Source organism: Chrysochloris asiatica, unplaced genomic scaffold (genome assembly GCF_000296735.1).
Source record: "Chrysochloris asiatica unplaced genomic scaffold, ChrAsi1.0 scaffold00142, whole genome shotgun sequence".
Lineage (NCBI taxonomy): Eukaryota > Metazoa > Chordata > Mammalia > Afrosoricida > Chrysochloridae > Chrysochloris > Chrysochloris asiatica.
The window spans coordinates 4,684,233-4,699,439 of NW_006408660.1; the positions used below are offsets into that span (position 1 = coordinate 4,684,233).

The 15,207-nt window shown below is 46.7% G+C and overlaps 1 protein-coding gene across 1 annotated transcript in view; it reads left to right on the forward strand.

The window, feature by feature from the left end:
* The window catches only part of WNT7A (wingless-type MMTV integration site family, member 7A), a 69,135-nt gene that overhangs the window by 19,939 nt on the left and 33,989 nt on the right, over positions 1-15,207 (forward strand). The window contains exon 3 of the mRNA XM_006870465.1: positions 7,852-8,123. Within this exon, the coding sequence (XP_006870527.1) occupies positions 7,852-8,123 (272 nt within the window). The remainder of the gene's footprint in view (positions 1-7,851; positions 8,124-15,207) is intronic.

Here is a 15,207-nt window from a genome sequence, read left to right on the forward strand (position 1 = left end):
TTCCAGGACATACTGTCTGTCTAATTGCTCATTTTGTAACACTGAAAATATGCTCAGGTATTTCCTAGCTTCTCAATTTACTAGCTGTGGGCCGCAAGCCAGACAGGAATGCTTACAGAGAGCACTACAAACCAGAGCGACTTTGTCACAATCACCTGCCTCTCAGTGAAATAGAAGCTTCATGGGTTAGAGACCTCTGGCACCTAGAAGGCACACAGTCACCTTGGTTAGACTTAATGCTTGTAGTCTCTCTGGGACTGGTCCAGAACCTGGTGTATCTTGGGCACAGGGATGGAACAGAAATTCATGTGAGAAAGACAGTTGAATAATTGATGGGTAAGCTGCTGACTTCCCCATTACAAATGTTACCATTCAAATGCCACCTCTTCCGTGAGACTTTCCTGGACCACCCATCTAAACCAGCCTCCCCAGAGACCACGTTGCTGTGTTCTCTTTACAGCACCAACCACTTCAAAGTGACTTTACTTTCTATGGATGAATGGGTCTGACTTTGGTCCTCCTTACTTCTGTGTGGCCTCCATGGAGACTAGTCAACTGTCTTCTTCACTGGACCCTCAGCACCAAGGGACAAGCACCCAGTAGGTACTCAGTGAACATATGAAGAAGTGAATGAATCCTAGCAGGCCAGCACTCCCCTACCAGCATGTTGACAGTTTCTTCAGGTTCCTTGAGGACAAGACCTGTGTCTTATTTGTCTTCATGTACCTGGATCTGGATAACATCTTACACACATAAGTGTTGCATTTTTTTCTGTTGTATAGTGAATGCTCTTTTTTTCTGACCCAAAATACAAGATTGAACATTCATTGCTGCATGTTTTCATTTTAATCCACCTCAGCTCGACACTCAAGCTCATCAAAATCTTTTAAAATATTGAATCATTCCTCTATTCTATTAGCTCTTCTAATTGCTTTTATATTCACTTTAAATAGCATACAGAGGTTGATTAGATTAAGGCCCAGAAAAAACCTGAATGATGTGACCCAAGAAGAACTTATCCCAGGTCTGTTCAGCGGAACACTGAACCCCACTTTCCACCCAACTCCTCACTATCATAAGTTGCTCTGGAGAACTCAGCAAGCTATACCCCTTCTTCTAGAGACTCAAAGTGCCCATTCCCTGAAAAGTCATTCATAGAGAAATCAGTGTGACTTGGCCTCACCACAAGTGCCCTACTCTTCTCTAACATTGAAACACTGCTGTCCTTCAGAGCAGACATGAAGAAGCACCCTATTGGAAAACATCACTCTGGAAATCCCCTCATAGATTGACAGCTACTCTACTAGGAATCTACCAAAAAGATATTCACCCATTTCCAATTTGAACATCTTCCCCCAGGAATACGATGTTAGCGTCGGACATCAACATGTATGGTTGAAATCTATTCTAGTTAACATTACTCTCAAAAATTGCGTAAGTCATCCATAAAATAACTATTTTTCTATACAAGTACAGCAAAATGGACTTCTGGTGTAGTGCCATGGGTTAATGTGTTGGACTGCAAAGTCAATTTGAATCACAAGGTTGGAGGTTCAAGCATACCAGTCGCTCCTCGGAAACCCTATACAGGATCGCTATGGGTCAGAACTGACTCCATGGCATGTAACAACAACACAGTAAACTATTAATGCTCATGAAGTAACAGCCCCTACCCACCACTTGTCAGTTTATCCATCTGTCCTACAGACATTTATTTGCATCTTGTGTGTGGCAAATACTGGAGAACCACAGGATTCAGTCACAAGCCCTGCCCTCCAGCACTCAGTGTGGCAGATGGCTGGAGGAATTAGCATTAAAATGTGTCTGAGACTCTGGTAGAAGGAAGGGCACTTAGAAGAAGGTCAGGCAGTCCGTGGGTCTGCAGGGATCACCTGAAATGAGTTTTAAGGATAAGTAGTGACTCCAGGAGAGGAATTTGTGACAGAGGAAGAGGCAGCAGGATGAGAGTTGTATGACCCTGTATGACATAGTCAGAGGAATTTGAACAAGCTGGATGTGAGATAGGGTGTGAGGTAGGAAGGGCAGAAAGAGGTAGAGCAAGAGGTGAGGCCCAGTTCTTGGGTTTTGTGTTCCAGACTCAGGGGAACTGTCTGAGCGGGAGAGACACAGGATCTAGGAGGACAACCAACTCCTTTGTACACATAGAAATGTGCTGTGTCACATACTGGAAAAAGAAATGGTGATTTCTAGACATGTGCTCCTGGGGACAGTGGCATTCTTCTCTAAATGGGACTCTCCCCTCAACTGGAATTTCCCCAGGGATGAGCACCAATTATCTAGCTCCTAGAATCCAACCACCTTTGTCTACAAACCAAGAAGTTGAATGCATTTCTGGGTTTTCACTCCTGTAGCATTTGGGAGACATTTCTGTTTACGGACAGCCACTCAACAGTTTCCTCCTCCCTTTGGGGTGGCTGTCAGGTCCTAGAGTCCTGCATCTGAGATCTGCATGCTTCACAAAAACAGCTTCATCTTGTTTGCCCTTGTTGGGCCATGTGAACATGTCCTGTAGAAAGCTTGGAAGGATGGGTTTGAAGATCTTTCCATTGAGAGAACAGAAGCTCCACTTTCTCTGTGGCATTTATTGCCCCAGAAAAAGACCTATTTTTGATTAGGATAAAGCTAACAAAGAACTTTTTGTCTCCTTTCCTTTTTTTTTTTTTTCTTTGCAAGCCTCAGTTCCTCCTGGGTTTTAGTTCTCCTGATACTATTCTTTGAGATGAACCCTTAGTTACGATATTTCCTTTACAGCTTTCGTATGGTAGACAGACAGACAGAGACACACATCCACACAGTCATTCATTCATTAGATTGGTAAGGCTTCACAGATGACTAATCCAGCTTCCCACAAACAAGTAGGGAGAGTGATAGTTTAGTTTAACATGATAAGGGTAAATAAGGATGGGCACAGTGGTGGGTTACAGAAGAGATAGGGGTTATCAGGAAGGCTTCTTGAAGAAGGGGACATTTGAGCTACATCTGATTACATGCATTCCAATAGAGCCACCATTTTTTTAATCCCTTACTAGGTGTGGATCAAGCCTTTCATGGGTCGTGTTTTATTTCATCCTCCCAATCCAGGGGCAGATTACCCAATAAGCAAGATAGCATTGGTTTGCCTGTGTTTATCTATTAATCTGTAGTGAACAATTTCACATTTTTTCACCACATCAAAGATTCTGCCTCTTGGTATGGCTGACAGCTGTCTTTCTCCTAACACTTCCCACAGAATCAAAACCTCTTTTTAAATATACAATCCCTGGTAGAGACCGAATACCCAGTGAACAAGGTAAGCATGGGTTTACCTGTGCTTACTTATAAGTCTGTAGTGACCAGTTTCACATGTTTTCTCACTACATCAACCCACATTGGCAATTTTAACAACAGATTAGTAAATAAGCACAGATAAGCATGGGTTTACCTTATTACTGGATAATCTGCCCCTGCCAACAATTCTGGGAGTCAAGGATTTTATTCCTCTTATCTGAGAAATGAGGGACCTGAGGCCTTGAGAAATCAATGAACTCAGCCCAGTTCCTGCCACTGGTGGAGCCAGGCTGCAAACCTAGTTTTATAGGCTTCAGAGCTCTACCTTTGGAACTACAGAGCTCCTTACCCTCTCATTCCGTAGATGGAAGTGGAAGGGCACTCCCAGGTAGGGAACTGCATATGTAACCCAGCCAGAAGTGCCTGAGATCTGCAGGAGGTATGGAGGCAAGAGAGGGCAGAAGATGTTGACAGTATGAGGTGGCCTTGCTTGGTGGGAATGAAGCCCTTAGATGGAACCGAGGTGGAAAACAAGGATTGAGACTGGAGTCTGTCCAGTTCCTTGTCTTGCCTTAGCCAGTCTTAGCCCTGAGCCATGCTCCCTCCCTGTCATTTACAGAGAGGCTTCTAAGTTCTTTCAGCTGGAGACAGCCTGATGTGACACCCAAGCCTAAAGGGACTGTGGACTGCCCTGCCACAGGCCTGGCAAAAACAACCTTTTTCCATCTGTATATTTTCCAAATCATCATATATTTCAGCTTGTGTCACTGCAGATTGCTCACTCTCTGACCCATTGGCTTTAAATAGCAAAAGAAACAAAAAATACAATGCATTTTGTGGTTTCCGGTAAGATACCGTAAATACACCCAGATAATATTCTGGTACAAACCATTTAAAGTGGCTGTACAGGGCAGTGGAATGGAACCTTTTGGGCAGGCTTGGATACCAGTTGATTTCCTCTAACCACTGGGATTGGTGTGTAGCTGGAATGCATGAGGGCATCAAGGGCATCAGCATAGGCCCCGATTTCCATTTCAGTGATAGATACTTACTGTGTGCTTCCTTGAGCACCTTCCAAGCGCCAGGGCTCTTTACAGCTGAGGCTTCTCATTTTATAGGTGGGGAAGCTGAAACCCTGGAGATTCAGTCGTTGTTCATGTGGCCCCGCTAAGGACCAAGGGCAGAGATTGACAGGCTCTTTCTTGTTTTATCAGAATGGGTGGTGGGTGGGGTGTGGAGAGCATGCAATATACAAACAAATCTAAAATAGTAGGTAGCAAGAAATAGTAGAAAGAAATAAAGCAGGAAGCTGTTTCCCCTTTACCTCTCAACAGTGCCTGCGAGCTCATCAATTGTAGTAATTTAATACACACTACTGTTTGTTTAAGCACCTCATACATATGAAAGTTGGGTAATGACCAAGGAAGACGGTAGAAGAATTGATGCATTTGAATTATGGTGTTGGGGAAGAATAATGAAAGTACCAGGGCTTCCAGAAGAACAAACAAATCTGTCTTGAAAAAGTACAACCAGAGTCTCCTTCGAAGTGAGGAAGACGAGACTTTGTCTCTTATACTTTAGACATGTGGTCAGAAGGGACGAGTCTCTGGAGAGGGATATCATACTTGGTAAAGTGGGGGGTCAGCATCAAAGAAGACCACCAAAGAGATGGATTGACATGGTGGCAGCAGCAATGGGTTTAAACGTTAACAATTGTGAGGATGATGCATCTTTCCTTCTGTTGTGTGTGGGGTCGCATCTAACAACAGTGTGTCAGGTGATAAACCATTTCTTCCTAGGGGGCAGGTGCTTGTTAACAGGTGAGGAAATGGAAGCTCAGAGAGGTAAAGGGACATGCCTATATAGGGTCAACCATTTACTGGTGGGGTTAAAATGGAAACACCTCTTCATTGATCCCCCACACATCATGGTGGGGTTTGGAGACAGACATGGTCCCTGTTGCCTCACGAACTCACAACTCAGCAGACTTCACATCTGCTCCACATACTTCCTCTACATGAGACTGTCTAGTCCATCTGGAAGTCACGGCACACAAGGAAGTTGAGAGGCAAACAACTTAGCGGAAACGATATCGATGACAAACATTCTAACAATAAAAACACTAACAGTAAAGGCTGAAGTTAAAGATAAAAACAACAGCAACAACATTCGTAATACCACGGCTAGCACTTACTGAGCAAATACTGCATGCCCGGCACGGGGCTCAGCAGTTTCCCTACTCTGTGAGTCTGTCCATGTGGTGGCCCATGGAGTATCATTAGCTCTGGTTCACAGAGGGGGCAACATAGTCTTAAAGAGATTCACAAGGCTGTTGCTTTTAGTTACATAACAGCCCAGGGCAGTTTTAGCAGTGGTCAATGGGGTGGAGATGGGGCAACAACACTAGTCTCAATAGAGGCAGACTCTTGGTGGTGGTGGTGTGCCGTGGAGTCGGTTCCGACTCGTAGCGACCCTACATAGGATTTCCAAGGCTGTACATCTTTACAGGAGCAGAAAACCTCATCTTTCTCCTGTGGAACAGCTGGTATTTTTGAACTGCTGACCTTGAGGTTAGCAGTCTGACTGGTGATGCTACCACACACTGTAGGCATGCAGTAAGAGGACTTCAGCAGCCATTGCCTGGCTCCTGGGAGTGTAGCTGGAATGGTAGTTTTCATTATTCCCCAGTGCAGTGTTCACTTCTCACGGTAGTGTGTGCTGTGGAGAGAGAGAAGATCTTAGGCACACGACAAAGCTTCACTCTGGTTGGGGGAAGTTCCATACGCTTTGCCTCACTTCTTGGAATACAATAGGCATCAGAGTGTGAGATCAGAAACTTTCCTCACTGCCATTGTCTTTAGGTGTCTGTCATTGGCTGTCTGCATTGTCATGTGCTACCCAAAGAGCCCAGAGGGACCCAGGATGGAAACCTGCTGGTGACAGAGCAGCCGCACACAAAGTTACCATAAAGAGGTTGGGCTGGCAGCTCCCACCCTGGTCCACCTCTCCCACAACAATGAGCGAGGGAGAAGAGCCTCAAGTCAAGCCCCGTGTCCCAGCATTTCATATGTCATCTGATGAAGGGGAGCCCCTGCCAAGGCTCTTGCACCCCTGTGTCATTTAGTCACTGCAGACAGTTCACTGTCTTTGAGGGTTTTCTGGTGGCAGGGTCTATGACAATTCTTCTGTCCACCAGTTGGGGAGTGTGGAGAACTCAGAGCTCTCTCTTGGCCTGTTTCTTCAACTGTTGTTGTGAAGTGAGGAGTGGTCGGTCAGTGGTTTGAACTGCTGACCTTGTGGTTAGCTGTCCAGTGCTTCTTCTGCAGTACCACCAGGAGGATAAATGAAGACCTGGTCTTTTAACCGTCAGTGTGGTACGGTTAGTGCTGCCATCAATAAAACATTGTAATGCAGTTTGTATTTGGGGTCACTTCCGTGCTTTTTTTTCTAGATTTTTTTTCTTCAGAATCTATTCAATCATCCAGTCATTATTCTATTTTATAGTAGGAGACTAGAGCACAGAGAGGTTAGGTGACCTCTCTAAAGTCACACAGCTAGAAAGTGATGCAGCAGGGATTTCTCTCCTGCCTGACTTGGCCTCTTTATAGTGGCAATCTGATTGCTTTTATCTGACTGTTTGCTATAGCCTCTGGTGTGAGTTTGCTACTCTGGGAGTGTCATCTAGTCCCTGATGAGGGCCCTGGGAACTCACTGGCCTAGGATGAGTCCTTTCTTTGAGCCTACTTGGAACATGCAGAATAGACACATCTGAGCCGTAAACCTGCAAAAGTAGGAATGCAGATACTGGTTCATAGAAGATACTGGTTTTGGCCCCTTCCTTAAATGGTGGTGGATTCCTCTCCTGCCCAGGCCTTGTCTTCTCAGGCCTGGGGGCACAAGTGTGAAGAGGGTCAGGTCTCTGCCCTCTCAGGAAATGCACCCAGTCTAGTGAGGAGCCACAGGGAAGGGGTGGGGGGAAGTATCTAGCAGAGGACACCCAGCAGTAATAGAAGCAGCTTCTAGGACAAGTAGGTTCTTGAATAACCTGAACAAACTCTTCTCATCCTCCCTCTGTTGCCGTGAGAACTATTCCATGTGTTTACAGCAGAGGAGACAGAGGTACAAGGAAGGATGGACACTGGCTGAAAGTCACAGAGCCAAGGAGTGATGTTACTGGAAATTAACCCAGACTTTCTGAGGCTGCACCTGTACACACATTGAGCATTTAAGAAATGCCATCTGATGGTATGTGTCCAGGCTCTGTGACCACTGTTCATAGAAGCTACATGATCATGTCCAGTGTGGCTGCAAGTGAGAGACAGATGAGTGGTCAGTCATGTGCTTTATTCTCCACGGGCATATAATTACTGGGGCTGAATGGGGGATGTACAAGGCATTATGGTCCTAGCAGGCAGGGACATTTTTAGGGCAAGGAATGGGCACTCAGACTGTCTTTGTGGAGTCATTAGGGTGAGCCTAGTCTCATATCATCTAGGTCTTGTCCTGGTCCCTGGACATGCAGTTTCTGACCGCAGCCTTTCTGCTTGTCTCTCCTCCTTTCAGGAAGCCGGGAGGCTGCCTTCACATACGCCATCATTGCTGCTGGTGTAGCCCATGCAATCACAGCTGCCTGTACTCAGGGTAACCTAAGTGATTGTGGCTGTGACAAGGAGAAGCAAGGCCAGTACCACCGGGACGAGGGCTGGAAGTGGGGTGGCTGCTCTGCTGACATCCGCTACGGCATCGGCTTCGCCAAGGTTTTTGTGGATGCGCGGGAGATCAAACAGAATGCTCGGACTCTCATGAACTTGCACAATAACGAGGCAGGCCGGAAGGTAGGCAGCCAGGGCTGGGCACCAGCGGCTCCACAGAGATGCTGCAAACAGCGTTTGGATAAGGGCTGGTGTTGCATGTCTGGGGATGAGTCATGGGGCCCTGTCCTCAGCCCTGTTCCACTTGACTAGGTTGCCAGTTTGTTGCTGGTCAAGATTTGTGTATGGCATGAAGCTTGTTGGTCACTCAAGAGTATAACGTAGCAAGATGGAAAGAGAGACAGACATGAACTCTTGTATTTGAGTCTTCAAAAAACCAGCTGTAGAAAAATATGGTTTGGGGAGGTGTTAGAGCTGAGTTAAATTGAAGTCATTAATGTACTGCAGCTGCCAGAACAGTCAGCATGTCCTCTGATGGTCACCTTAACCAAGATCTGAAGCACAAAATGAAGGAGGAAGCTATTCCCTCTCTACTGCCTCTTAGGACTCTCTCTGGATCCTGGGCTCCATTTAAAAGAATCAGGGTTGTCTCAGAAGATTCTAGTGTAGGTGGCTGGAATAGGAAGGAGGCTGGAGACCCCATCCTGTGAGAGCTGGTGTCCCAGAGCAGGAGGAGTAGATGGGACTGCAGGCCTAGAGTACAGGGCTCACAGCGTGAGGGGTCTCAGGGAGGCAGACCCTGCTAGGGTGAAAGCCAGATGAATCAAGTTGTCAGTAATGGAGTGAGCTCCCCACCCTGGACATCTCAGCCCGTCCAAGCCAGGGCTATCTTGGGCAGTATGTGAGGCTGGGGGTGGGCTCTGGAAGTATTTGTGAAGGAGGATCCCATTCTCAAGCCCCTAGACCCAGGAGATTTGGAAACAGGAGGAAGGGCATAGTACCCACTTTGGGTGGTAGGGCACTGCAGTCTCGAGGGTGTGTGTGTGGGCCACCACCAATGCCTATAGGATTGGGCAGGGCTTAGTGAATCAAGGAACACAGGTCCATCTGAGGGTCCAGCTCAGGTCTATTCCAGTGTGGCTGAGCAGTATTGTGGATCCGGGGTGATCCTTGGAATTAGCCTCTGATGCTTGAATGGAATCACCCGGTTTTAAAATGTCACCAATTCTCAACAATTATTATTATTATTTTTAAAAAAAAGGTAAAAAGAGAAACTATTAACAGATGAGTTCAGACATAATCCATCTTCTGAGAACAGAAGGCTCCTGAGATGCCTGTGTGGGGTTGGGATCAGATGATGGACTGATTGGATATGTCACTACCTGGGCAATGGGCTTCTAAGCACGGGATGCACCAGCTTGCTTAGTCCTTACAGTATTCTGCAATGGGGGCACCGTTAATATCCCCACTCGAAAGCATAGACTGGTCAACACCTTGTTGAAAGTCCCCATCACAAAGTCAGAATCCACTGCTGGCCCCAGAGCTTGTAGTGTGATGGTCAGAGGCGTGGGCTGGGCAGTCAGCTGCCTGGTGCCCTCACACCCTTGAAGCAGAGACAGGCAGCAATGTTCTCAGGGTCCCAGGTGAAGCAGGAGGGAGGCACATAGGGCTTGGAGCTCAACACTGGAGAAGAAGTGCTTCCCATTTGTTGAAACATCACCATGCGGGATGGAGTCTGTGTGAATGTGGGTGTTGGAGAGTACCCTGTCCACCTTGGAAGGGCAGTAAGGCCTTCAGAGTACAAGGATGGCTCGCCATGGGTGCTGCCCCTTCTTTCCTCCCCTACTCCAGCTTTTAGCCACTTCCTGTGTGTCAGACTCTTCACAGGCATGTTGAGTCATGCAGGCAAGAGTGAAACAGCTCACCTGGCCTGCAGGGATGACTATCCTGGAGGAATTTCAAGGAAGGCTATACTTCTTCCAGCACTGTGGCTGTACCTCTGCCTGGAATCGCAGTCTTTGGCTGTTTGCCTCTCCAGAGTTCTGTGGTCAGGTCACTCCTTGGGGCTGAGTCCACAGGACACAGACTCCACCCTGCTCTCCTTCACTCTCCTAGCCTCAGTTTCTTCATCTGCAGCCATCTTGTGGGACCACTGTAGGAATTAAAGGTGGAGTGAGGAAGACTTGGTTTACATCAGGTGGAGAGTGGTTTAAGACCATGTGTGTGCCTGTGATGAACATTAAATCCTGTTGCATGACAGGACCATGTGGACACTGGGAGCTGGCAGAGATCATAGGAGTCACTGAGGTGAGATGCTGAAGAAGATGGCCTTCAAAAGATTTGACTAGGCAGAGGAGAGAGGTCTGGCATGGGGAGGTTGTGGACAAAAACCTGGAGGTAGGTCCTGAGGCCAGGTCAGGGGGACAAACTGGCTTGTCTGTGTGTGTCCCTGACCAGGTAAGCGACCTCCTGCTGGACTGAGGACTTAGAGCCTTGAATTCCTTCTGAAATAGTCTTGTGACTGCCTTCTCCTTGTCGTTGATATCAGTGTCCTTCCTCAGAAAAGCTCATTCTTCTCCTTCTGAGTTTTTCTCTGACAAAGGCAGCTGCCCTAAGTGTCCTCTCAAAGCCAGGCATATCATAGGCAGGCATTCTGTTCATACATGTGGAGAGAATCTTCACTCACTGGGAGCCACTGATGGTTTTGGAGAGCAGGCTTAGAGTGGAAGTTTCCTATGTGGCAGAGTAAGGCAGAGTGGAAGAAGACAGGTCTGGCTTGATCTGATGTTTCTGGGCAGCACAGCTCGCCGACTCCGGGAAGCCCAGCTGAAGATGTGCTCCCCCACCAACCCAGTTCCATGTCACCATGGGAGTGACATCCTTAGCAAGCAATTCATATAAGCAGTATGCACTTCCCTGAGCCAAGAAGGTAGAATTTGGCTACTCAAATATGCACATCAATCACTGTTAGGTTCCATTTTGTGTTGTGGGGGTGGAAACAGAAGCTTAGAGAAGATTCCAACTGGCCACAGGCTTAACCTGAGTAAGCAGGAAGGTGATGGCTCCACCTAGCCCTTGGGGCAGCCAGAATCACTTGTTGTCTGCTGCAGAGTACCTCAAGGACCCAGACACATATGCAAATGGGCAGGAGCAAAAATAGCCAATCCAAATAGATGGAACTGTTGTGTTCCATCACCTTTGGGGGTCTCCTTTCCTCCATCTGTCAAATGGGATCATGACCTCTGACTTCTTGTAGATCTCTAAGTGCTGGCCAGGAACAGATGAGGATGCTCATGGGTTGGCCTCCAGGATCCTGCAGTGTGCCATTAAATCTAAGACATAGGATCCCACATCCAGATCCCCTACTGAGGTGCCATGGGATGAAAGGGACAAACCAGCAGCTGCTCAGGTTTGAGGTTGAGTGGCTCACAGATGTGTTTATCACTGGCTGCTCGCTCCTGCTCTGGAAGACAAGACTCAGCCTGACCTCCGCTTCGGGGCTTGTTGGCAGTTAGATTGGAGAGAAAGAGGGTGGAGGGGGAGCTGGGAAGGGGTGTGTTCCAGGGCAGAGGTGGTGGCAGGAGTCTTCTGCTCTTCTGAAGGGCTCTGGGTAGGCCCAGTGGGGAGTGACCCAGGGGCTGTGCTCTGCTGCCGCCCTGGGTTAGCGTCAAGTTCACACCATGTGGTATCCTGACCCACAGGTCTCCAGTTTGAGTCTGAGCCTAAGTAGAACCAGTCCCTTGCTGGCCAAGGATATGGCTGTGAAGTCTAAGGTAGGGGCCTTCCCACCAGCAAATCCACACTTCCCTTCTTCCTCCCAGTCTCAGAGTCTAGTCATGGAATAGTCAGACTGGAAGGACAATCCTAACAAAAGCCAAACCTACTGTCATAGGATTGATTCCAGCTCATTGCAAACCCTGATGACTGCTAACCACAACATTGGACTCACCAGCCACTCTGTGGGAGAAAGACGTGGCCATTTGCTTAAGAAATATAATGGCCTTGGGCTGTTTTTAGGGTGAATGGATGGGTACTGCACTGGGAACTAGAGAAGATACGTTTTAGAGGCGTGGGAGACCCTGTGGGCAGCTAGTGGGTGTGCCCAGGAGGTTGCTGATACCTGGGTCTTAATTCTGCAGCAAGGTCTCAACTGGTGTACCCCCTGGTGGTAGCAGCAGGAGGTAGTAGTGGAAGTCCCGCCATTGCATTTGATGGGGTTACCCAGTGACTAATGGGAGAGGGCAGGAGAACCTGCTGTGGGCAGCAGGATGAGACTGGGATTGAGCATGGTCAGGACATATCCATTAGCCATATGTGAAATGCCTCCAGTGGAAGCAGGGACGTCCTGGGCTGGACTGTGAACCAGTGTCTGCTGTTTCCTCACTCCTGAGCCCTGGGCCAAAGGACAGGGCAGCTTCAAGATAATACTGCTCCTAACTAACCCTATACAGGGTCACTGTGAGTCAGAAGTGACTCAACAGCACTTACAACAACAACCAACTTCACTGGATAATGAAGGTGCAATGTAGCAAGGAAGGGCTGTGGAGGAGAAGCAAGGTCTTCTGCAGCACCCCCCAGAAGGAGGTAGCCCTGGATATGGGAGCACAGCTGGGACAGGGCTGGTCCTTGTTGGAATTTGCTGCTTACTCCGAGGGAGGTGAGCTCAGGAGGATGGAATTCCATTGGAGTGAGAAGTCACCTCCCTGCCCAGCCCTAGCCTCTTATTCAGGGAGGGATGTTGGTCTTGTCCTTTCCTGCCCTGCCCCATCTGGTCTGGGTACTCCTGGGAACTGGATTCCTATTCCTGCCCTGGCCACAAGCAGGCCTGTGAGTTAGGGGGCACCAGGGATCAGCCCCTGGCAGCAAGGGCAGGGCTGAGATAAGGTTTGCTCAACTATGCTTTTCTCCACTGTCCTGAGGGCCTCTTGAATATTTGACCAGATAAAGTGGCCAGCGATGGCATGTCAAGGACCTGAGAAGCCAAGCCCCGCCTGGCCTGAAGTTTGCTGACCAGGACTGGAGGAGGCCTCCTTGGGCTACGGTGTGCTGTGTCTGCCCCAGATCTAGGCCCTTGTCTTCCCAGATGGACAGAACTTGGACCACAGGTGGCCTTGAGCAGACCTTACCTCTTCATGGCCTCAGTTTTACTCCATGGTGGAACCTTACAGTAACAAAGGGATTTTGCAGGTCTGTCATGTGGGATGTAAAAAGACACAAGGTTCTTAGGAGCACTGGGTATCTATCTTGCCTTCAGTTACCTACCCTTGCTCTCCAACCATCAGCTATACTTCCTGGAGTCTACCAAATTTGTTCCTGCTTCAGGGCCTTTGCACACACTCTTACTCTGCCCAAAATGCTCTTCTCTCAAATCTTTGCATAAGTAGCTACTTCTGCTATTTTATGTCTCCACTCAGATACCATCTTTTCAGAGAGGCCTTCTCTGCCTACCCTATACATTGTCCATCTTATCTGTCTCTATCCACCACCCAATTCAATTTTCTTCATAACATATATTACCATACAAAATGATCTTATTACATACCTGCACTAGAATGTCAATGCAACAAGTACGAACAGTGTCTCTTCACAGCTGTGCCTAGAGCAGTGCCTGGCATACAGTAAAGTGCCCAAGAAGAATTTGTTGGGGAAAAAAACAAAAAAGAATGAAATGGCCAAAGTCTGCTTTTTCCTGGGAGAATTTCCCTGGAATAGTGTTGTCAGATAAAATGCAGGATGCTTAGTTGTATTTGCATTGTATATAAGCTATGAATAATCTTTACTATATGTAATGCCCCCAAAAGTGCTTGGAAGATGTTCATTCAAAAATATTCATTGTTTATCTCAAATTAAAATTTAACTGGGAATCCTATATTTTGAAATTAAGTTTTTTATTTTGAGATACTTCCACAGGAGTGCGATTCACACGGATTTGTAAGAAATAACATGGAAAGATTCTATGTACTATTTACTCAGTTTTACAAAACTATGTACCATGTCACAACCAGGATCTTGACATCGATACAGTCAAAACGGAGAGCATTCTCATTCCCACAAGGAACCCTTCTGTTGCCCTTTACAGATACACCCACTTCCTTTCCACCCCACCCTATCCTTAACCCCTGGCAACCACTAATCTGTTTTCTCCTTCTCTAATCTTATCATTTCTAGAAAGTCATATAAATGGAATCATACAAACTGTAACTTGGGGCTTAGTTTTTATTTCACTCAGCATCCTTCCCTAAAGAAGCATCCAGGTTGGTTGTTGCTCGTGCCAATAGTTTGTTCCTTTTATTGCTGACTAGTATTCCATGGTAAGGAGCTCTGGTAGCGTAGTGGTTACGAATCGGGCTGCGAACCTTAAGGTCAGCGGTTCGAAACTACCAGCTGCTCCGCGGGAGAAAGATGAGGCTTTCTACTCCCGTAAAGATTTACACCCTCGGAAACCCTGTACAGGGTCGCTATGGGTCGGAACCGACTCGACGGCACTTAACAACAACAACAGTATTCCATGGTACAGATGTACCACAGTGGCTTAACCCTTCACCAGTTTGTGACTATTATGGTTAAAGCCACTATCAACAATTGTGTACAGGTTTTCATGTGAACGTGGGTTTTAATTTATCTGGAATAAATGCATGCTTACCTTTATGAGAAACTGACTGGCTGTTTTTTAGAAGACTGGCTGTACCATTTTACATTTCCACCAGCATTGTATGACGCATCTGGGTTCTCTACATCCTTGCCAGCATTTGGTGTTATCAGTATTATTTATTTGGCCATTCTGATCTGTGTGTAGTGATACCTCATTGTGGTTGTAATTAGCATTTCCACAATGACTAGTGATGTTGAACATCTTTATGTGCTTTCTACCATCTGTATTTGGTAATAATATGTCTTTTGCTTGTTTTCCAATTGGAGTGTTTTTTAACTGTTGCATTTTGAAATTTCTTTATATATTCTGTCAGATAAGTAGTGTGCAAATTTATCCCCCCAGTCTGTAGTTTATTTTTTCATCCTCTTCACAGGGTCTTTCACAAGACAAATGTTTTTTTAATTCTGATTTTGATCAGGTTCAAATGATCACTTACTTCTTCCTCTTGTGGACTGTGCTTTTACTATTGTTTAAGAATTCTTTGCTTCGCCTCAGATCCTAAAGAATTTCTCCTGTGCTTTTTTCTAAAGGTTTCATTGTTCTTTATTTAAATTTTAAGTTTGTGATCCATTTTGAATGAACTATTGTTTAAAGATGAAATTTAGGCCGGGTTTC